The sequence below is a fragment of the Macrosteles quadrilineatus genome, unplaced genomic scaffold (genome assembly GCF_028750875.1).
Source record: "Macrosteles quadrilineatus isolate MER2022 unplaced genomic scaffold, UCM_ALF_1.0 Scaffold_1__1_contigs__length_201487025, whole genome shotgun sequence".
NCBI classification, from domain to species: Eukaryota; Metazoa; Arthropoda; class Insecta; order Hemiptera; family Cicadellidae; genus Macrosteles; species Macrosteles quadrilineatus.
Genome location: NW_026542594.1, coordinates 139,623,767 through 139,649,065, shown reverse-complemented (window position 1 = coordinate 139,649,065; position 25,299 = coordinate 139,623,767). Strand labels below are relative to the sequence as shown.

The following is a 25,299-nucleotide window of genomic DNA, read 5'->3' as shown; positions in this document are numbered from 1 at the left end:
CAAACAAACAAACAAACAAACAAACACACAAACAAACAAACAAACAAACACACAAACTTTCATATTTATAATATTAGTAAGATATAGATTTATATATTTATATAAAATACATGTACATATACAAGAATAGTGTTTTAGGCCTCTAGGGACACCAAAAGGAAAAAGTATCTCAGTCCCGGCTCCAGGTCTACTTCCCTATAGGGAAATTCGTTAAAAATAAACAAAAGACTTGTAACATGTGTTTATAACAAGCCATCCACAGTATACTAGTAAATTACAAAATACAGTACAAAGGAAACACATCAGTTGTTAACTATTGAGCAAAGATTACACTGAAGATTACTGTGAAAATAGTTCCGATCAAATACTGATTATTTTACTTGGCTCTCTCCTACCAAAACTAAATCCCCGAAGTATTTTTCGAGCAAACTTTGGTTTTAACAGTATAATTTCACTGTTCAAACTAAAGTTTGCATGAAAAATACTGCGTAAATACAGTTTTTTTTAAGTAGTTGTTTCTGTTCAGTTCTTAGAATTGAAAAGTTTTACCATAGACTAACCAACACAAGTAGACTTCCCATCCCATTGTTAATTTTGAAGCTTGTTTTTCGTGCCGGTGGCTAGTGTCGGTGACATTTTGTTTCTATTGTTTTAGAGTTAATTTAATGAGTTGTGCTTTACTGTTTGGTTATATAATTAGAGGATGAGTTTTTGTTTATGATTATATCGTTTTATTTGGTTAAACGGTGTTTTAGATGACTGAAATAACAAGAAACAAATTTTAAACAAAACACGACCTCTACAGTGCACCGGACAGAACTAACGATAAAATTGGCTTCAGCCGTTCCATAAGGATGGGAATTGGGAAATCTACTAAGGGAGTATGTTTTTATCTATGGTTTCACATAGCAGCATTGTTTAATTTCATAACAGCATAGTTTTACCATAGATAAAACTGTATTAAACCCATTAAATCAGAATTGATCATGATAGAATAATCTAGGTAAAAGTATTTTATTAGTATCAATCCACTCCAAGTAAACAAAAACAATTAACACATGATAATAAACTAAAATGACAATAGTCAGTAGAGCCAACCATTACATCTCCCTCTTTAAAGGTTGAGTTTCTGGGGAGGTTTTATAAGTCGTCTTGATCGGGTTGTTATGTTAGCAGAAGACATTCCAGAGGTGTTTGGAGGAACCGTTGAAAAGTTTGGCATGTCTTCATGATGATCCATCGGACCTCTTGTTAATGGTTGACTGTTACGGTTATCTGTTGAAAAGTTTGTTAAGCACATACCGTTGTCTTCCTCAGATCGATGATCCTTCTGACTACTTGTTGATGGTTGATGGTTGTGGCAATGATCCTTCTGACTATTTGTTGATGCTTGATGGTTGTGGTAACTTTCCTTTTGAATGTTTGGCATTGGTTGTAAGTGAAACCGGTTTCTTCGAACTATGGTTCCTTTGTCCGTCAGTACTTTATAAGATCGTGGTGAGTTTTAACCTTTTCTACGACTTTTCCTTCACGTTTCAAATCAGATATCCAAACTTTGGTTCCTGGGTTCATATCTGATAAGGGTCGAGCACCATGTCGTCGATCGTAATTTCGTTTGTAATTTTGTCTATAATGATTCTCCTTCTCTCGGAGATGACTGAAGTCTGGCTTGTTCTCCAGATGACATGGTAAGGTAGGCAAATTGTCCCGTAGTCTGCGTCCGTATAATAACTGTGCTGGACTGTAACCGTTGGCCAGTGGAGAGTTCCTGTAAGACAACAAAGCTAAATATGGATCTCCTTTGTTCTTCTTTAGAACAGCTTTTGCAATTTTTACAGCTGCTTCGGCTGAGCCATTGCTCTGATGAAACTGAGGACTGCTTGTTTTGCATAAAAAGTTGTACTCTTTGGCAAATTTTCTGAATTCTGCACTAGTGATGCCAAACTGCGTTCCACTATCTGAGTATAAAACTTCAGGAATACCGTGGCGAGAAAACGTTGACTTGCATTTCTCAATAACTTCAGATGCAGTGAGCGATTGTAGAGTTGCAATCTCAAAATATCTCGAGAACTGATCTGTTATAACAATGAACCATTTGCCATTAAGCTTGAACAAATCCATTGCTGCCTTTTCCCATGGACGTTTTGGAAACTCGGAAGGAATGAGCGGCTCATTTCGATTTTCTCTGTGTTTGATGCATGTTGGGCATGAAGCTACCATCATATTTATATCTGATGCCATTCCTGGCCACCATAAACTGAATCTAGCCTTTTCTCGACATTTGGTGGCTCCTAGATGACCGACGTGTATTCTATGAAGCATTTCTTGACAAAGACTTGATGGTACTATTATTCTAGAATTGCGTAAAAGTAAGTTGTCCATCAGTGATATCTCATCTTTAACCGAGAAGTAGGGGACTAGTTGAGATGGAAGTTGTGATTTTTCTGGCCATCCAGTATGACAGTATACTGCAATCTTTCTGAAGATGGGATCTGCTTGCTGAGCTTCCCGTAACCTGTTTATGTTTTCATCAGTCGTAGGTATGTTTTCAACCACATTTTGAACAAAAGCTTCAATTTCTTCTTCCATGTCATATGTTTCCTTGCTTGGAATGGGGCATCTTGAAAGACAGTCTGCTGGTGCAAGGTGTTTTCCAGGCGTATATGTCACTGAATATGAGTATCTCATCATGCGAAGCCTCATTCGCTGTAAGCGAGGTGTAATGTCATCCAAATTCTTAGATGATAAGATTTTTACAAGTGGCTTGTGATCCGTTTCAATTACAATCTCTCGACCAATTATATAGTCTCTGAGCTTGTCACAAGCCCATGTGATTGCCAGGGCTTCACGTTCAATATTTGAATATGATTTTTCAGCTTCTGTAAGTGACCTTGAAATGTAAGAAACAGGTCTGAATTTACCATCATGATGTTTCTGAAGAAGCAATCCGCCGAGACCATAAGAAGAAGCGTCTGCTGACACAAGAGTTGGTAAGCGAGGGTCGTAAAATGCTAGTTGGGGTGCTGAGGTCAGAAGTTTTTTTATACTTTCAAACGCATGCTGTTGTTGTTCTCCCCAAAACCATTCATTTTTCTCTTTAAGTAGATCATGGATTGGTTTTAGTATTTCTGATCGATTTGGTATGTATTTACCACAAAAATTAATCATTCCTAAGAAGCGTTGTACTTCTTTTATATCAGATGGAGGTTTCATCTCAAGAATGGCTTTGACTCTTTCATGGCTGATTTGAACCCCTCGGGATGAAAGGTGATGTCCTAAGAATTGTACTTCTGGCTGAGAAAATACACATTTGTCTTTATTCAATGTAATTCCAGCATTTCTGAGTTTCTTTAAAACTTCATTTAAGATCAAGTCATGTTCCTCTTGACTGGAACCCCATACAAGTATGTCATCGATGTGAGCTAAACAGTTTCGTTGAGATCCTAAGGTTTCTTGAATTCGTTTCTGGAAATACTCGGGAGCACTTGTGATACCAAATGGAAGAACTTTGAATTTGTATCGGCCCCAAGGAGTTAAAAACGTGGTGAGATCTTGAGATTCTTCTGCAAGAGCTATTTGCCAAAACCCATGGTTGGCATCCAGTTTGGAAAAGACTTTGGCATCTTTTATTCGAGCCATCGTATAATCAATGCCCCAAATAGGATGAGTTTGTCGAAACACATTCTTATTAAGCATAGTAAGGTCCACACATATTCGAACCTGAGTTCTATCTTTCTTAGGCACCACGACCATAGGTGCGCACCAAGAAGTAGCGTGATCAACGGGTGTTATAACGTCCATATTCACCATATTTTCAATCTCCTTCTTTGTTTTTTCCCAAAGAGGTACTGGAATCCGTCGAGGAACTGATATCGCATAAGGTTTTGCATCATTTTTAAGTTCAATTTCGTAGCTCCCCTTCATTTTTCCTAGACCACTGAAAAGGTCAGGAAAGTTTTTGATCCAATCATTAGCAGATTTGTTGAAATTAGTTTTCGATACCTCACGAATAACCGGTATTATTTTTAGTTTTTCTATTGCTGGTTTGCCAAGTAGTGGTGTTGTGCATTTGTCAGCCACATACATTTTTTCCATACACGATTGTCCTTTGTAAGAGAGTTTTGCAGTGATTGTGCCAAGAACAGAAAGAGGCAATCCTCCAGCCGCACTTAAAGTTCTCTGGGTAGGCTGGACTGCAATTTTTTTGCTTAGCTTTATGTTGGATGGTATTACTGTCACGTCAGCTCCTGTGTCGATTTTGAACTTGACAGTGTCTTCATTAAGTCTTACATTTATTGTCCAGGGATCATTTTTTGTTTTACTAGAATACACACACCCAATGAATTTTTTCGATGGGTCTGGTTCATTAGCGATTTGGGTAAAGTCATATGAACGATCCAAGTCTATTTCTCGAACATTGTTTTGAAGACAACAGTGTGAAAAGTGGCCATTTCGCTTGCACCTAGTACATTTGCGATCTTTTGCTGGACACAGACCTCTTCGATGAGAAGGGGTTGAACCACACCAAATACAAGAGTTGGGATAGCTCTTGACATTTGAGCTTGAATACGTTAATCTCCCTTGATCCCTATTTTCTCTTTTGGATGAATGTATTGCATTATCATATCTAGCACGTTGATTTTTATTTACAGCTTCGATTGATGGGAGGGTCAATTCTTCTTTTTGTCGTTTCAATTCTTCTGATTTGCGAAGTGAAGTTATTGCAGATTCCAATGTAACTTTATTTTCTAATTGTAGTTTATCACTCAAATCTTGATCACGCATACCAATAATAATGACCATTAATAACATTTCATCTTCAAGCGTTCCCCATTCACAGGTACGAGCAAGAGAATATAAATCTGTCACAAAATCTTCTGCAGTTTCTGTTAGTCCTTGTTTTCTACGTAGAAATTTGGCTCTTTCATAAATAATATTCTTCTTTGGATTGAAGTGCCCATCAAATTTGTCCATGACTGTTTTATACTTTGTTTCTTCGTTGGTCATTTTGAAGGATGAGAATATTTCTTCTGATTTTGGGCCCATTGCATATATGAGTGTACTCACTTGTTTTTCTTCAGATGATTGATCCAAATCACTAATTGTTCTAAATCTTTCGAAACGTTTTTTCCATGGTGACCATTCCGCTGGTTGGAAGGAAAAAGGTTCAGGCATTCTTACTTGTGTATGAGCCATGATAAACTTTTTTGATAATGGTAGATACCACAAAAGTTGTTGATATGTTTGTATAGGTAAAAAAGTTAAATTTCAGTGTCAGTATATTAATTAATACATAAATAGTTGAAACAACCAAAGCCTTTGGTTACCCCAAACTATGCAAATACCGACTGCGCCATGTATTAAACCCATTAAATCAGAATTGATCATGATAGAATAATCTAGGTAAAAGTATTTTATTAGTATCAATCCACTCCAAGTAAACAAAAACAATTAACACATGATAATAAACTAAAATGACAATAGTCAGTAGAGCCAACCATTACAAAAACATACTCCCCCAAGTAGATTTCTCATCCTTATGCAACAGCTGAAGACAATTTTATTGTTAGTTCTGTACGGTTTTCTGTAGAGGTCGTGTTTTGTTTACAATTTGTTTCCCGTTATTACAGCCATTTAAAATCTCGTTTAACCAAATAATATGATCTAACCATAAACAATAACTTGTCCCCTAGTTATATAACCAAACAGTAAAGCACAAATCAAGAAACTAACCCTAAAATAATAGAAACAAAGTTTCGTCGACACTAGCGCCCATGTGTCACGTACATGAACTAGACACGAAAAACGTGCTTCAAAATTTACAATGGGATGAGAAGTCTACTTGTGTTGGTTAGTCTATGGTTTTACCATAGACTAACCAACACAAGTAGACTTCTCATCCCATTGTAAATTTTGAAGCACGTTTTTCGTGTCTAGTTCATGTACGTGACACAAAGGCACTAGTGTCGACGAAACTTTGTTTCTATTATTTTAGGGTTAATTTCTTGATTTGTGCTTTACTGTTTGGTTATATAACTAGGGGACAAGTTATTGTTTATGATTAGATCGTATTATTTGGTTAAACGAGGTTTTAAATGGCTGTAATAACGGGAAACAAATTGTAAACAAAACACGACCTCTACAGAAAACCGTACAGAACTAACAATAAAATTGGCTTCAGCTGTTCCATAAGGATGGGAAATCTACTAAGGGAGTATGTTTTATCTATGGTTTTACTCTCATAACAACACGGGTAACGGACCAATGAGGTTCAAGGATTGAGAGAGAAGTAAAATTGTAATGATTCCAACTTCAACTAATTAGCTGTCCACCAATTTAATTGTTGAGGGGTGCAATCATCGAATTAAATATTATTTATTTACTTCGATGGGTGCAATTAATGTTTGGTAAAATGTTTCGTTGCAATAACTGTCAGTTGCAATGAGAGGTTATACACGAAAACTTAACCTTTCTTAGAAGTAGTGATTTTTAGTAATGTAAACACTGTCGTAGGTAAAGTAGTGTACGCAACTAGCGTAAATAGTGTTGCTCGCAAAGGCTCGTACCTTAAATTTTGTACTCGTTTCGTTAACACAATTATTGCATAAACTACCATAATGTGTTGTAAATTGCTGGTTAAAATTCCCGTCATAATATAATGAAATTCCACTGGAACGTAAATAATAATACCCCCGCCGCAGCAAACCTGCAGACTAAGAGAATTTCAACTTGTCTGATTACATTTTTACTAAAATCTTACTAATGTTATAAATGTGAAAGTTTGTGTGTTTGTTTGTTTGTTTGTATGTTTGAAGTTTAATCACGCATAAACCACTGGACGGATTGGGCTGAAATTTGGCATGATGATAGCTTACATTCCCGATTAACGTATAGGCATATTCTTATCTCAAAAATCCTTTCGGGCTCCACCCCAGTGGCTCTGTAGTTCCCCATGTTAACCTTATGAGTATCTATAAGTATAAAAGAGGATGTTTGTGTATATATATATTTGGCAGTGATAAACTCAGACACCGCTGAACCGATTGCCACGAAACTTGGTACATACGTGTAGAATTTCATGGAATAGGTTTATACACCATCAATTTCGTGATCCGTCCAATCGGCTCCGCCCCAGTGGCTCTGGAGTTTCCCATGTTAACCTTTTGAGAAATGGAATTAATGAATCTTAACAGTTGTTTCAATTAAACAAGTTGGTTCTGTTCTATGATGTTCAATAGCATTAAAGTTACAAGGATTACCAACAGGGTGCAGCACTATTATTTCTTTTACATATTTTATGACAACAGCTAATTTGCAACCAAAAGGTGAGTGAGGATAGCGAACGAACTTCAACTTGGAGGCGAGTTAGCGTAGTGAACGAGCTAACCTGAAGGCAAGTGAGCGTAGCGAACGAGCTAACCTGAATGCAAGTGAGCGCAGCGAACGAGCTCCAACCTAAAGGTGAGTGAGCGTAGAGAACGAACTTCAACCAGGACGTGATTGAGCCATGCGAACGAGATCATCTTGAAAATTAAGAAGTTAAACGGGGCAAAGCCCGCGGGTTACAGCTAGTTAATATTTAAAGGGAATTAAATAATTTAGTCAGCTGTTTCAACTAAAAAAGTTGGTTCGATGACATGGAAAAGCATTAAAAAGTTTTAAGATTTACCAACAGGGTGCAGCACTATATGTTTTTGCATTTATGAAAACAGCTAATTTGAACTAAGCAGCAACATAAAACGCAATGATAACTGTCAAAGTAGGATTGTTTACAGTTATGTTTATGTTTTTAATGTCATGAATAATTTTAGATTTTTTGTGATTTTTTAATAATTTATTTTTCTTTATTGCTTAGGTGAAGTGGTGGAACATTATGGCTATGGTAGATGTGTAATACCATAGTATACCGTCAATTTAAAGAAGCAAATTTTATCAAAATTTGTCCTCCCCCATTGCAAACGCAAAGCTTGAGTAAAACTGCAATAAGCATTTTAAACTTATATGCCAACCCCGTGCGAAGGACGGGTACTCTGCTAGTATTTCCATAAATAAGACATATTTATTCCCAATTTAAATAACATTAGATTTAACCAGTACTTAGGTTTGCTGCTACGGGGAAGGTAGAAAGTGTTTTTTGACCATATGTCAATGGTATAGAATGAAATAAATAAATTTGCCAAATTTTATCAACATAAATCCATAAACAAGTAAACTACAACAGTTTTCATTTTCTCCATAAGAATAACATGGGAATTTTAAATTACAGTTTTTTTTTCCGTGACCGTTAGGCATAAAACAGCGCTTCAATATACTAAATTATTTCTTTTTTAAGCTCTACAAAATGGTTGAGAAAGAAATTGCAAAAATTTTTATTTTTAGGGTTAAAAATGGTTAAAACCCATTTTTACCCCATAAAACCCCCCTTAAACCCCTGTTCCCATGGTCCGATTATGCTGGTTCGCGAACTTGTTCGAATAAACGTAGGATTACACGTTTGTACCAAATTTCATCAAAATCGGATCATTGCTCGAGTTATCGCGCTAACGGACGCATATATAAATATATATATATGAATTTGAACGGATGGTGTTTTTGGCCTCTGGGGACCTCAAAACGAAAAAGTAAATCGGTCCCGGGTCTAGGTCTTACTATGAGACCTACGGTAATAGCTTATTCCCTATACGGGAAATTCGCTGAAAGCCAAAATTAGTTGTTAATAAAACGTGAGTTTTCTTTATAAAGTTTTTAAACTACACCGAGCCACTTGGTCCGCGAGTAATATCACCTCACCAGTGCATTGTCTGTAACACTCTTACAGTAATACTCCAAATAATCATTTCAGGGCACAACAGACCAGTTCTAGTAGGTGTGTGTTGTGTGTTTGAACAATAACTATAAATATTTAAATAAATAAAGGAGACAGATTTACTGTAAACAAATTATCCAATGACTACATTTGGAACAAATTCTCAATATTTTTGGTATCTAAATATATAAAAGGCAAAGCCCTCACTGACTGACTGACTCACTCACTCACTCATCACCAATTCACCCACTTCCCATTTACCTAGGAGGCTGAAATTCGGTACACCGATTCTTTGGGCATTAAATAGGAAAACTAAGTACTGTAGTTTTTATTCTGATCGGGCTTTCGGGCTCCGCCCCAGTGGCTCTGGAGTTTCCCATATTAACCTTATGATTTTTCATATTTAAAAGGAATTTCTTAACAGCTGTTTCAATTAAACAAGTTGGTTCTGTTCTATGATGTTCAATAGCATTAAAGTTACAATGATTACCAACAGAGTGCAGCACTATAATTTTTTTTTTAATTTTTGACTACAGCCAATTTGCAACCAAAAGGTGAGTGAGCGTAGCGAACGAACTTCAACCTGGAAGCGAGTTAGCGTAGCGAACGAGCTAACCTGAAGGCAAGTGAGCGGAGCGAACGAGCTCCAACCTAAAGGTGAGTGAGCGTAGCGAACGAACTTCAACCAGGACGTGATTGAGCCATGCGAACGAGCTCACTTGTGAAGTTAATCGGAGCAAAGCCCGCGGGTACAGCTAGTTATTCGATAAAGTGTAATTTAAAATCCCTGAAAAAAATACATGACATGGCAATAATAAGTAATTTGAATAGTACATTATTTAATTGTATTAAAAATATTTTTAACTTATGGTTATGATATGAGAGGGGGTACTGTGTATACTATAAACTGATAGCCTATTAAAAGTATATGTCTTCTAGTAGGTCTTGGGGTTTTTTTTTATAATGCAGCTAATCAGCCACCTATCATTGAGAATATAATATTTTCCTCTTTTTATACCCATAATTCTAAAAAAAAGAATTAAAAAATTAATTTATGTGATTTGCTGGGTACAGAATATAACAGTTTGTGTCAAGATGTATTGTTTTTTTATTATTATTATTGGAAATTTTTATCACTTTATAGTTTTATGTGGCCATTTTTAACAAATACTTTCTAAAAATATTTAGCTTATCATGATTTTGTAATGAAGTAAGAACTTAGAATGACTATATTTGAACCATTCTGAAAACCATTATTAGACTTGGGTTTATATCCATTGATTAGACATCCCATCTAGACGGAAAAGCTGTAGTCAGTTTTTACTTACAAAAACATAGTTCAATGAGTTATCATTATGTGTGCTACCACCCACTGCTACACTGATTAAAGTTCTAAATCTTCTTTTCATATATGAGGAGGGGACCCATGCACAAATTTGCATTTAAATAGTGTTAAAAAGTTAATTACCATAAAGACTGAAGAATGGTTTACGAACCTCAATTGTTGCACCTATTAAAAAATCCACTATTATAAATTATTTTGCCTGTCTCTCGTTTACAACCTGACTGTAGTTAAACATTCAACTGAAGGATCAGCTGTTGCATTACAGTTCAAAGGAAGTTGGTCAGCAACACTGGATCATTGAAAGTGAACTATAGAAATAATTTTAACTCAACGGGTTGAACCCAAGGGAAGTTAGCTTTTTTATTACCATTTGCAGGTGCGCTGGATCATAAGCTTTAAGATGACACCTCAATCGTGAAAATCAGCTAATTAAGGCAGCTGAAAAAGGGGTTACCGCCGGATGCACCTTCAGCCGCACAACAGCGCCGCGCGGCGTCCACGCCGGACAACTCGGTGAAGGTGCATTGGAATGGGAGCTTACGGTGCGGCGCGCGCCGCACGGCCCAACCCCTACGCTGTCTCAATTTAGACAAACTACCTGACCAAGAGGGTGCAACAGTTAATTAAGATATTATATATCGTTGTATCGGAAAATAATATATTTAAAGTTATTACGAAACATATATTTTTATGTTCATCCCACGCAAACCGGCCAACTTAAAGTATTAAAACAAAATTTTTCCTTTAATAACTAGAGGAGAATATTTAGTATTAAATTAATAATTTAGTAATTTATACGTAATGAAATATATATATTTTTTTTACTTCTAGAATACAATATTTTCAGATATGACGAATACTTAAATATAATACGTGAAGGCGATTTCTACGAAATACTACTCCTCCGTTAATAATGGACGGATTTTTACAAACTAATTTGTATTAATTACAGCTGTTCATAGTACACACATGATACACACAAGAGTTTTCGTTTTCAGTTTCGATGGAGTGGAGTGAGCGTTCGTTTTCATAGTGAGTTCGTTTCCAGTTTCGATAACTGGAGTGGAGTGATTGGTTACATTATCTTTGAGTTGACTCTTTTAAGTCAACGGAAATTGTGACAATTATTCGTAAAAAAACTCCTTTAATATTTTACAATTGCTCGAATTCGAGCAACAGGTGCACTAGTTTATTATATTTCAAATTAGCCTATTAATTTATTTGAACTTTTAAGTGGATTATTCATTTAAAAGCCACAACTGAACAGAAAATAATAAATATTTAAGAGTGCTGTACGGCGCTCGCCGCACAAAACCGTTGTGTGAAGACACCTGCTTGTCCGGTGCAGCGCCGCGTGGCGGACGCCGCACGGCACGCGCCGCTTCGTGTGAAAGAGGCGTAACTCGCGCGCCGTGCGGCGAATTTGCCGCGCGGCGCGCGCCGGACATAGTGTGAAAGGACTCATATGCTCCCATAGACCTACGCCGGATCCGGCGGGCGCCGCACGGCGCGCGCCGCGTCGTGAAGAGGCGTAAATCAGAGTTTACAGCAAAATATTCAAAACATTTGTTAACATCATGTGTTGTCAACAAAAGTTATAAGCATTTTGTTGTAAACTCTGGTGTGAACGGGGCTTTAATAAGTGCTCTAAACATTCATTTACAACTTCTTCTGAACAAAGGTTCTCTTGTAAACAGTGAAAAAATGTTAAAAACATTTTTGACAATACTAGCATTCTTTGAAATGATATTAACTCGAGTGTGGAATTAAGAATTAAACTGAATTTTTCAGCAGCACAAATTCAAGTTGGTGGCTTTTTGAACTAAGATTTTATTATTTTATTATGTGATACAACAACTTTAACCATGGTAATACAGTAGTCTAATTCACTATTTATTATCATCTTTTAGTTACCTATATATCTTTTAGACTTCTAGGTGAGTGAAAATTTAAAAACGTACGTTTACAGGAAAAGCACTTTGCAAATTTTTTCCCCTTTTTTCAAAATTTTTATTATTTTTTTTATTTCATTAACATTTGAAGTTTCATAAAATGTCCATGGTAACGCAATATCTTTGGTAGTTTCTTTTTAAAAGAGCATCTTTAGTGGGAAAACACAAAATCCTGTCACGACCATAACGGACGTTTAAATGAATATTAAAAAAAGTTAATATTATTTTTATAACTATGTTTTGCTATAAACTAATTTACTTTTATGGAGCTTTTGGTATATTTGGTCATTCTAGAAAAAAATAAAAAACTCAAAAAATTGAAAAAAAGCCAATAAAATCTTTTTAAGTTTGTATAACTCCGAAAAAACTTACCTGAGACCCGAAAAATTGTTATGTTTGTATAGAGGTGTGCTTCTTTTGTGTATAAAACATTGAAATATGACGATATTTTAATTTTTGAAATTTTTATGATAGAAATCATAAACGTGATGGTCAGGGACAAGCGGTACGGTCGTGAATTGTCTGGAATAAACTAAATCTTTCTAAACAATCCTTCAATTATCCTGTTAGTTATAATAAAAATATGTGTTTCAATTGAACTAAACTGTTCAATTTACAATTATATTAAAGTTATTGTCACGACCAAACACACTATAATCCATAAGGCTGGATTGGTCGTGAAAAAACCCGCGATGGCCGTGAAACTTTAGTCGTGAAATTACGTGTTATTTGGCTCTGTTCTGGCGGTAGCCCTGCACCTCATGTTCGAGGATACAAAGTGGACTTCTAGGTTAATCTAGCAATTGAAATATCTTATAAACAAAAATTAACACCATGTCTACTTCATCGAATGACTACGTACGGTCATGGACACACCAAAATTACAAAAAACACAATCTTTCCTTTATTAATCTTGTAATTCCTCCTTTCAACTCGAAACGACCGGCACTACAATCCTGACGTACACCCCGAACTAGTCTCTAAAACCAACTGACTCCATCGACGCCAGGCTTGCCCCTGTCGTGCTCCAAAGTTGAAAATTTTCCCCAAATGGTCGTGACGCCAAATCGAGGGACAGACTTATTTTGTCATGGTAGTCAGTTTGTAATGACAATAAAATTATAATATGCTCCTTTTTTGTAAGTTTAATAACCATTGATGACATAAAAATATGGCTTTATATATTTCGGCATGAATAATTAGTCTAAAAACAGCATGAAAGTTGGAAAATGTACCCTAGGGACACGTCATGGTCGTGAATTTCGAGACTTAAAAAATACGAAAAAAATACCTAGAACCTATTTAAAACCAAATAAATGTGTGTAACATGTTGCCCCTGTCCCAAAAAATATTAAAACACATAATAATAAACTACAAATCCAGTATCTACGAAGTAAAAGGCCAGGGACATGAAAACGTACGTTTTTAAATTTTCACTCAGGTATCTAATGTTTAGTGAATGTTTTTGAATATACAGCTCATTTGAATTCGTTTTCACACTTCAGCAAGACTGAATTACAACTACTACAGTAAATATTCTCTAAGAGTGGTGTTACTGCTCTCAGTAGTTTATCTAAATTTGAAATATTATCGCACTGTCTTCAGGAGGAAAAGTTTGTATACGAGTTGTTATGTATCAATGATTTGATATTTAAGACATAATACAATATTTGATACTAAAGTTACAAAACCTACCAATAATTGCAATATTAACAGAAATTACTAATTTTTCTGTCCAGATCTTGGCATGTATATCTGCTGCCTCATTCCACTTTGCCTGTGGAGCTGTTCTGGGATTCTCTGCCATCTTGATACCCCAGTTGGAGTTACCTGACTCCGAGATCAAAGTCACCAAAACTGACATTTCATGGATTGGTAATGTTAACTAGTGTGTTGTAGATTTGTTGTTATAATTACAAAAAAAAAAACACAAACAAAATTGTGAAAATGTGTATTGTTGTCATGTGTTAACTGAGTACTTTAGTTGTTCATTATTGTAATAAACTCTGCATTTTTATCACATGGGATGTAAAGACAAACCTTACTCTCATGACATATGAATTATATATATATATATAATTTTAAGTATGTAACAACATTGACTATACACAGATGGTAACAATTTGGTTGTGTAATTATCCACTGATAAGGCTAATAATATTAATGTATTTTAATTTTAAAATATGTTTGCTTAAAATTTTTGTATTTAATATTATGAATGACAATCTATATATCTATCTATATAGGCAAGTATGTTTCTTTAAAACCTTTTTTCTCAGCTCGTGTGCATCGCTGGGAAAATCTACTTATACTGTTGGAAATATATTTTCCTGTAGATGTGCAGAATCCCTTTATAAATTAAAATAGGCTCAAAAATAAGCACAAAAAATTAGTTTAAAAATTTGAAAAAATTAATATGGATCTTATAGGTTGCCATGCTGGTGACGAAATAACAACAAAATATAAAAAGAAAATCAAAACAAATGGAAGAAACTCCAATGACATGTTTTGTTTACAGTGTGGGGTGAAAATAGAGAAGTCTGTACATTACATATTTTTGGTCAAGTTTCGACCACTGGACTACCTCTAGTACTTATTTAATACGCAAGCAGGTTTTTTGTGACAATTAAGGCCCGTTTTGCCAGAAGCGTCTATGGTGCGTCCGACGCTCAGCGATGATCGCTAGAGCGATAATCGCTCAGCGTCTATCGCTCGGGCCTATTTTGCCAGAAGCGTCTGTTCCTTGCGATTATTTGATCAGTAAGTGGTTTACTTTGGTGACAAAAGGAGTGTTTCTGAAAATAACCTGTAAAAAGCAAATAGGTAGTAAAGTATTTGTTAGCTGAGGAATTAGACGATGATGAGATATTAGAAATGTTGTGCAAACGTAGGGAAGAAGTGCGTACTATGTTTTTAAAGAGGCCTGAAGAGGGATATTTTAAATTGTTAATTGAAAATCAATTGACAATTGACTTAACAGTCGTGTGCTGAAATGGCTTTAATCGGTTTTTCATCTTCTTCACTATTGAATCCCCACTTTGTTTGTGACATGTCACTAAACTTGAAAACACAACTCATTTAAGGAAACAAAAGTTAAGTCAACAACTAAACACGTGCTTATTCCAGTAATAATCGCTAGCGACTGCGTCTCCGTCTGCTCCAGGAGCAGTGGTCCGCGTCAGACGCTTGCGTCTCAGTTACAGACGCTGGCGGCTGTAGCGATAGACGCTTCTGGCAAAATAGGCTAACCTAAAACAATGCAAAGCAGTGGGCAGCGATTGACGCGGAGCGATATACGCTGAGCGTCAGACGCACGAGACGCTTCTGGCAAAACGGGCCTTAACTCCTCCGAAATTACCTACTGAACCGATTGACATGTTTTTGGTGTCATTGGAGAAAGAGTAACGTGAAGTTGTGCAGGAAACTTTCTTTTTAGAGAAATAGTTAGAGAGTGAGGCCCTGGGGCCCTTTAAAATTTTGTATTTCTCCATAAGATTAACATGGGAAACAAACATTGTAATGAAACTCCAGCGTTGTCTGAAATTAAAAGTGAGAAGAAAAACATATGTTAATCGTAAACAGTCAATAAGTTTGCTAATTTAACAGTTTGCTACTAACATTATTAGTTACTTGGTTGAAATGAAACATTTACTATTTGAATTTGGGTTGGCGTAAATATTACAAAGGAATAAAGCGAGAGACCCTGGATAATTTTATATACTAAAAAGACAACTGAATTAACACTGTGCTGAATTTCTTAGTAATCATTGAAAGAGCCAATTTGCAAACAATGGAAACTTAGGAAAGTCATAGAACACCACCAAGGGGAAGAAATAGAAATGTATTTTTTTAAATTTATAATCGTTATTATGGACAACCTAATGTAGCTATTAGTATGGCTTTTTGTAGCCATCTTAAATATTTCCACAATCTTTGAGTCGAATCTTTTAAAGTCATCAGAAATTATGACTGTTATTCACTTTAAAATAACGCCTGTAATACTTAGCAATTGCTCAAATTCGAGCAACAGGTACACTAGTTAATTAATAATTTTGCTTCTCAGTTGTGCTGTTATGAGAGAGAGATCTTCATTTTATGGAGATTTTAACAACAAACAAAAATATCCATTATGATGGCTCCACTAAAGCCATGGTGGAAGGATAAAACATAGGTGTGATACTCCATCTCATATGCTGACTTCTCCCAGATTCAAACATAAAATTACCTGATTGTAACTGTCGTTTAAGTATACATTTGTTTTGATTTGATTGTTATCGTTTTATAATTTTTTCTAAATAGTGAAATGGCATTTGCAATCTTGGTGACGTCAGCATATGACGTGAATATCACACCTATGTTTTATCATAGACAAAAAGAATTAAATATAGACCGTCAGCTGTGCTGCGGTTACCATAGCTTCTGGCGCACACCGCTTGGAGCGCCATGTATTTACGGCTTACGCGCTACGTAAACTACAGCGGTGTGCGCCGGAACCTATGGTAACCATGGTAACCACAGCACGGCTGACAGTCTATATTTAATTCTTTTTGTCTATGGTTTTATCCTTCCATCATGTGCTGAATCCATAGTTTCATTACATACAATTAAACAAATGATAAAAAAGGTTGTTGGATTGTATATTAAACTTCATTTTTGTTTAGAACCTCACAATTTTCTAGGGGTGAGAAAAAAAGCTGATGATAGTAAATTGTGATTGTAGCTAGTATGGTGGCTTTGGTGGTGCCAGTGGGTGCGGTGATGACAGGGTACCTTGTAGACCACCTAGGACGGATCCGTACACTGACAGTGGCATCTGTGCCCATGACTATAGGTTGGATATGCCTAGCACTGGCTCAGAATCTTCCTGTAATGCTACTTGGAAGGTCTCTCACTGCCTTTGGTGCAGGTAATATGGAAAAAGTTACTCTATATCTTATAAGGCAACATTAAAAACAACAATACCAACTACAACATTCCCCTCCTCAATGGAATTGTCTGTTACAAATTGAGATGGGATGGGGACTCAACTATGCCTTAGTTTCACCCAATGTTAATAAAGGATGAGTTATGAATGGAGTGAGATTCCTTGTGTGACTTTATTCCTGGCTAATGCCGGCTGTTCCAAGGTGTGTTCCATGCTTACTCCAATTTATAGCTCACTAGCTGTACCAGCGAGCTTTGCCCCGTTTAACTTCTTAATTTTCAAGATGAGCTCGTTCGCATGGCTCAATCACGTCCTGGTTGAAGTGCGTTCGCTACGCTCACTCACCTTTAGGTTGGAGCTCGTTCGCTGCGCTCACTTGCCTTCAGGTTAGCTCGTTCGCTACGCTAACTCGCCTCCAGGTTGAAGTTCGTTCGATACGCTCACTCACCTTTTGGTTGCAAATTAGCTGTTGTCATAAATTAAAAAAATAATAATAGTGCTGCACCCTGTTGGCAATCCTTGTAACTTTAAAGCTATTGAACATCATAGAACAGAACCAACTTGTTTAATTGAAACAGCTGATAAGATTCATTAATTCTTTTTAAATATGAAAAATCATAAGGTTAACATGGGAAACTCCAGAGCCACTGGGGCGGAGCCCGAGAGTCCGATCAGATCAAAAACAACTTAGTTTTCTTATTTAATGCCTAAAGAATCGGTGTACCAAATTTCAGCCTCCTAGGTAAATGGGAAGTGGGAGAATTAGTGATGAGTGAGTGAGTGAGTGAGTGTGTCAGTGAGGGCTTTGCCTTTTATATATTTAGATTAGTACAGTAGTTGCAGTTGGTACTCTAAAGGATTACTTAACAGTGAGTTGTCTACTGGCCTTTCTTCTGCTACAGCCACTCTAAAGGTGTGTTGTCCAAGACGCGTCTGAGGCGATGATAATAGAGTAGGTCGATCGCTGCTCGATGATTGCTGGGTGTTGATCGCTTTATGGCCCATTGTCCAAGAACGTGTCAATAAAGTTCAACAGTTGGTTGCTGCTGTGTTAAACTGTGGTTTATTTAGTGCTCTCTATGAGTGTTAAGAACAAACTGTTGAAGATTCTGTTGATTGAAGAAATAGAAGAGAAGGAAATTCTGGACATTTTAAGAGAACCTCGATTGTGTACTCGCAGTGTTTTCACAAAGAGAACTGAGGAAGGATATTTTTAAATACTTATACAAAACCATTTGAACCCAGATTAGAGGCTTTTTGTGATTGTTTTAGACTTCCAAAGAACCTGATCTTCCAATTTTTTCAGCTACTACCACCCAAATATCGTCCTTCACCCTTTGGTCTTTGTAGACGGGGTTCTGTAAGTTGTATAACGCTGGATAAGCAGACACTGCTACAATCAAATTTTCATCTTCTTCAGAAGAGAAAAAAAACTTTCCACTATTCTTGCAAGGAGACATCGAAGCTTGAGAGCATGGGAGAACACAGTCACACTCACAACACTGCATTAGACTCTGTCCATCAGCGATCCCGTCTGCTCCTTTTGTCTTGCTCCCAGAGCAGGATTCCACGTCAGACACTCAGTGCCTCAAGTGTCAGATTCTTCTTGGACCACGGGCCCATTGAAATCAATGCTTAGCAGTCACAGAGCGTCCATCGCCAGCATATATTTCTCAGTAACGGACGCAATAGACGCGTCTTGGACAATAATTACCTAACCAAAAATTGTAAACCTCACACAAGTATAGCAAATTTCTAACTGACAAAAATTTCCCTGTGTGTGATGATTTTCACATGTAAATTGTCTATTGTTTACTTTTAGCTTTTTTTATTGCCTTCCAATCACCTCAAATAAGTTGTTATGTAAAGGCTATTTTGGCCTTCAGTCTGCACAATGTGAAATTTTGTCTTCTTCCAACCCACCATAATTTTTAATTGTCGTACCTGATTTAAATTTGCATTAACAATTAAAGTGTAACAGTACCCAAAATTTCTCTTGTAAAGTTATCTGTTCCAGGAAAAAATATCAGGTTATTTTTTAGAAAGCAGTTTCTTAAAATGAGTATAGTTAAGAGGATTCCACCTGCTAGCTGCTTACGGCGTAAACATGTATATACCAAAAAGAACCTCGTGGCATTATTTAAGTATTTATTGAGTTTAAATAATCTATAAAATATTCCCAAAGACCCAAACTATGCACTGAATAAACTAAAACTTCGTAATTGTTTCTTTTTAAAAAATCATTTTGAAAATTATTTTTTACATGTGATTTTAACTTCTAAATAATAGGCTATAGTTAAAAATTAATTTTTCCCCATCCATTGCAAGATGTGATGGGCCATCTTGAATTGAAATTTAGGCTGCCGGGTAGAACCCCCTTAACCCTTCGCAGACGGATATATCCGCCTAAGTCTTTGGCGATAAAGGAACGGTGACGGATATATCCGCATATGGTTTTTGATGTTCCGGATAGGAAGCGGTTAAACCCGCCTTCTCTTCAGACAGACTGGCAGGTGCTTGAGCAGTAACCAGAAGTTTCGCGGTACCAAGGCGCCACTTTCCTGCTCTTTCCATGACTGTGCTCTCCCCCGCACTCCCCCCTCTCTCCCGCGCCAACCCCTCTCTTGTGCCTCAACCCCTCCCGCGCACCTACCACCACTTCTACACTCCCCCCCTCGACGTTTCGCGCTGCCTTTATTTATTGTTTACATATTGTTCTTTATTTATTGCCTAACGTTGTCATGGTCATATCTTCAAAGACGGGTAGCGGATATATCCGCTGCATTTCTACTCATCCGCGGACGGGTAGCGGATACATCCACATAATTAAAAACGAGTAAAAAATTATTTTGACAGTATAATGTGTTCCACTGTGTTTATTATATGTACCTGTTTAACAAAACACAAATATGAAAAATTAATTTTTATTTTTTCCTATAATTTTCTCCTGTCCTATGCCATGATTTCGTCTGTCCGGGAAGGGTTAAAGGAACTGGTTTTAGAAAAATTAAAACATATGTGAGGGAGGCAGCATATCTGGGAACAGTACTTAGCGGTTGATCTGGCTTAGACTAATCATTCCACTCTCTGATAGGGTTTAAAAGATTCCTAATGTAATTTATGTGAGCTTTAACAGGAAAGTTGCCATACCAAGGTTTGGTAATCATCACTCTTTCCTCTAACTTATGGTAATATAAGTGCAATACTATGGTTAATTTTTGAAATATTTGAGGAATGGGGTATATTTTCAAGATTTGTAACATTAGCCTAGAATAATATTTTTGAATATTGTAATTTAATAATTACTGTATAATTTTCTTCTATCGTTTTTTTTTTTTTAACAATGGTTATAATACTCATTTATTAAACATTAAAGGTGTTGGTTTAATCCTGAGAAAAGATCAGTGTTTATTGATGGTTTGGAACTGGACCCATAGTTGTCTTTGATAAATTAAATTCTCATTAATAATTTTGACAAATTCTGGTGTACTGATGTCATATAAATATTTTACTTGATCTAACAACTTGTCCAAATGTCTAAGACCTGTACATAAGGTTTCCTTGGCATTTTGCATTTTGCTGTATTTTAAAGTTTTTTTTTTTTAATGTATTTTAACTACATGCTTATATGGTTGTTGTTTGTGTTGTGTTGTATTTAACTCGGTTGTTGTGTTTTGTAGTGTCAGTACTATTTGTGTGGTATTTGTGTGTTGTAGCTATGGGCACAGCTCCTGCCATTGTATACATCACAGAGGTAGCTCGGGCAGATCTAAGAGGCTCTCTCATTAGTATCACCATGGCACTCACATCTCTAGGTAAGAGCATATGCTGAGTAAATTATTCAAATACTGTGAAAATTTTGTTAACCTTAATTTGTCATAAACCATTATTGATAATCATTTTGCTTTCACCTCTTGATTATAAATTACTTACCAGACTTATATTGAAGCATTTCCAGTTCATAATCCAGGGTCATCTGTAAGAAATTTTAATTACAGCCGGTTTTGAACAAGTGGAATTCATATTTTTTCATATCATATAAGAAAATAGTTGAGGTTCTCCATTTAATTATTTCTCTAAATATAATAATTTATGAAGATACCAATGGTAGAACAGTTAAGTTGTTCACTCTGTACATTTTAAGCAGCATTGTTGCCGTATAAAATGTACGTTATCACCACAGTGGTGATGATTTTGCTGATCAGACACATCACTCACTTGACTTATGTGACATCCTCCTTATATAATAGTCTTGTCAATAAGAATGGCTCTGTCCAGTGTCATCAGAGAATGTGAGAATCTTATTAACAAACTACTGTATTGAAGCGCTACACTGACCTTCAGTACACAATGAAAGTCTCAAGCAAACAAGGATATGCAGTGCCTTTCAATCTCTGCAGGAAATTTTCTATTGTTTACTTTTAGCTTTTTTTATTGCCTTCCAATCACTTCAAATAAGTTGTTTTGTAAAGGCTATAACCAGTGACAAATACTCTGAAAAGTGATAGAACACATTTTATTTTAAATACATTTTAATAGTTAACTTTTTTCCATATGAAGTTGACATTCATATTGTATTGAAGCATTTTTTTTAAATGACAGCGTTATTTTCTTCACACTGCCGCAGACAGACCTCCAGATCTCTTCCAAGCCACAAGAGATATAGTTTAGAGGCTAAGAAGTACAGTATACTGAATGTAATAATGAGACACCCTGACACAATGTTCCCTGCTTCCTAGGCCAAAACTACCTTGGTAGACCTAACGTTAGTCAATTTCCCAATTTTAGGCTACTCTTTGTCATAAGTGTATGCTCACAGAATACTTACATTGTTTGTGGTAATTCTTACACACTTTGACTTGAAAGAAGTTACGTTATGAAAAGTTTCTTACTGTACTCTAAGAACCAGATTTATTAATAACTAGCCGCTATATTCGTGCCTTGCAACGGGGTCAAGATGCCGAAGAGACAATTTCAGTTCCTTGAAAATAATGGCAAGCAGCTTGAGAACGCTCAATAGAACAATTATTATTTTCCCTTGATCTGTTGTATGTAGATAGACTTTTATTAATTTACTATTAGTACCGGTATTAATTGGCAACATAAACATAACTGTAAAAAATCCATCCATTCCATGTATCACAGCTTTTTGTTTCTGCTTGGTGCAAATTGGCTGTTGTCATAAATTTAAAAAATAATAGTACTGCACCCTGTTGGTAAACATATTGACCTTTTAATGCTATTGAACATCACAGAATAAAATTGTTTAGTTGAAACAGCTGTCAAGATTCTTTAATTCCATTTAAATATAAGTACTCATAAGAACATGGGGAACTACAGAGCCACTGGGGCAGAGCCGATTGGACGGATCACAAAATTGATGGTGTATAAACCTATCCATTAAATTATACACGTATGCACCAAGTTTCGTGGCAATCGGTCCAACGGTGTCCGAGCTCGTAACGTTCAAATATATATACATACAAACTTCCTCTTTTATAAATATAGATTAGTAAGTCTACATGCTGTTATTATTATTCCTCTGTTTGTGTTGCCAGGAATGGTGGTATTGTATGCACAGGGTGCCTATTTCTACTGGCGCACTCTAGCATGGCTGACAATAATGAACAGTTTGATCCCTATTGTACTGATGATGCTTTGGTCCCCTGAGAGTCCTGTATGGTTAGTATCAAAAGGCAGAAACCAAGATGCTCTTAATTCTTTGAAATCGTTGCTAAAGAATGAAAAAAAGGTAATTAACTTTATATTCATTTAATTATAACTTTGGCATCTTATGTAAATATTTTTCTCTTTATATTTTAAATTAATATAATATATTCAGCGCACTGCCGCCAAAACGATTTTCAAGGGAGATTTGATTTTACATAGGCCCTAGAGCCCTTGATAATTTAAATTGTGTTTTAAGAGCCCATAAAAAATGTTAAAAATACACAGGGTGTCTTGCAACCATATGAACAAACTTTGACACGTTATTCAGCATGTCAAAAGACACAAAAAATGTAACATAACATGTGTCCTATCTCATTCCAGTTATTGTCTATCTGTCTGTATGTGAATTTAACAAAAACATTCATAACTCCTTAACTTTTTGATCTACAGCGTTCAAATCCTGTAAAAATGTTCATTTTATTGACCACTATGTTTGTGCAAAGTATGAAGAAAAACTCTTAAACCATTTCAAAATGGTGGTTTTTGAAAATATTTGATGCCAAATTCCATGAAAACCGCAAATTTTACAAAATATTTGCAGGAGCTGTACCAGATTTCCTTATTAGGCCCAAGCCTAGGGCGCAAAATTTTAACGTCTTGAATGAATCCCACGAACAAGCCTGCACGTCAGACCGGTAGCCCTGCTACCAGCAGACCACTGACGCACGGGCGCGTCCGAGTGTAGTTTGAATTTGCTGCGCTTTGTAAGCAAATCAAAGAAGAAGAAAGGTTGTCTTGTTTGGTACTACTGTGTTGGGAATTAACTGCTCTTTCACGTGGGATACAGAATTTCGTTTTGCTGTAGTCCCGACGACATCGCTGCAGCGAATGCCAAAAGTCAGCTGTGTTATTCTCAACTGTTTACTAAGCTGTTGTGTCCTTCTGTTTATATGTTTCGTTAGTAAACAATGTCGAATCATGCCAGTATTTCGCTTAGAGACGATGAAAGTTACATCTTACTTACATCTTACACTTACATCTTACATCTATGAAAGTTACTACACTCTTGAAGTTGCAAAACTGCTAATAATAATTACATTTAAATGGAAAAATGTTTAGGTCAATATAAACTTGAGATAGGACAACATACATGTTATATTAAATTTTTTGCTTCTTTTAACATGCTGAATAACGTGTCAAAGTTTGTTCATATGGTTGCAAGACACCGCCTGTATACCTAATTAATACTTGCAACATTTTTTTTCTTTCCATAATAATTTATTAACCCTTCCCGGACGTCCGGAAGTCTTTGACGATAAAGGAAGGGTGGCGGATAAATCCGCTTATGGTTTTTGATGTTCCGGACGGGAAGCGGATATATCCGCCTTCTCTTCAGACAGACTGGCAGGTGCTTGAGCAGTAACCAGATGTTTTGCGGTACCAAGGCACCACTTTCCTGCCCTCTCCATGGCCGCGCTTTCTCCCACACTCCCCCCTCTCTCTCGCGCCTTCCCCCTCTCCCACGCTCCACGTACCTCTCCTACGCTCCCCCCTCGACGTTTCGCGCTCAACACTACGTTGTCTTTATTTATTGTTTACATATTGTTCTTTATTTGTTGCCTAACGTCGTCATGGTCATATCTTCAAAGACGGGTGGCGGATATATCCGCTGCTTTTCTACTCATCCGCGGACAGGTAGCGGATATATCCGTATAGTTAAAAATGAGTAAAAAATTATTTTGACAGTATTGTGTTCCATTGTGTTTATTTTATGTATACTTGTATAACAAAACACAAATAAGGACAATTCATTTTTATTTTTTCCTTTAATTTTTTCCTGTTCTATGTCATGATTTCGTCTGTCGGGGAAGGGTTAACATTTATGCCTCGCAACAACACGATGTCTTAGCGAGTGAGAGATATGCACTTAATTTTGACGCGGTTCTGGGATGTGATATTGATGACTTTGCGACCGCCTTCTTACGTTATTCTCAAGATATTAGGGTTGTCAAGATATTTTTAAAAGACGATGATGATGTCTTCGCAACCACAGAGAAATATTAGGATTTTTGTGGGGGTCATGGGAGGAGATAATGATGTCTTCGCAACCACGGGAGGCTATGATGATGTGTTAGCAACCACAGAAAGTATCAATATATTGTCATGATCATGGTTGTCATGGTCAATGATGATGTCTTCGCTATCGTGGGAGACATCAATAACTCCTAAACGGTTTGAGATACAGCTTTGATATTTTGCAAAAATGTTAATCTTATTAAGACCTATTATCGTCCATCTAAACAATGCTAAACAACGTAAAAGGAGTATAGTATTATTGTTTAAATGGAGAAAAGCGGTCATACATTACGAAAACAACACGTTTCTCTGTTATTATTAATCTAATCTTAACAAATAAGGTATCATTGAAAACTAAATACAATTTACAAACTTTTTTGTCACTTGTAATTTTTTGTAAAGTTGACGGTTTTCGTGAAATCTGGCATCTAATATTTTAAATGGCCGCAATTTTGAAACGGTTAATGATTTTTTAGTATAATTTCTAAAGATAATAGGTCTTAATAATATTAACATTTTTGCAAAA

General features: G+C 36.2%; 1 protein-coding gene across 3 annotated transcripts in view; it reads left to right on the top strand.

Moving 5' to 3' along the window:
* Window positions 1-25,299, top strand: part of LOC128985706 (facilitated trehalose transporter Tret1-2 homolog) — a 69,078-nt gene that overhangs the window by 28,960 nt on the left and 14,819 nt on the right. For all 3 annotated transcript variants that reach the window (XM_054405512.1, XM_054405505.1, XM_054405521.1), the window contains exons 3-6: window positions 13,843-13,978; window positions 16,824-17,009; window positions 20,744-20,842; window positions 22,586-22,779. In XM_054405512.1, coding sequence (XP_054261487.1) covers window positions 13,843-13,978; window positions 16,824-17,009; window positions 20,744-20,842; window positions 22,586-22,779 — 615 coding nt within the window. The remainder of the gene's footprint in view (window positions 1-13,842; window positions 13,979-16,823; window positions 17,010-20,743; window positions 20,843-22,585; window positions 22,780-25,299) is intronic.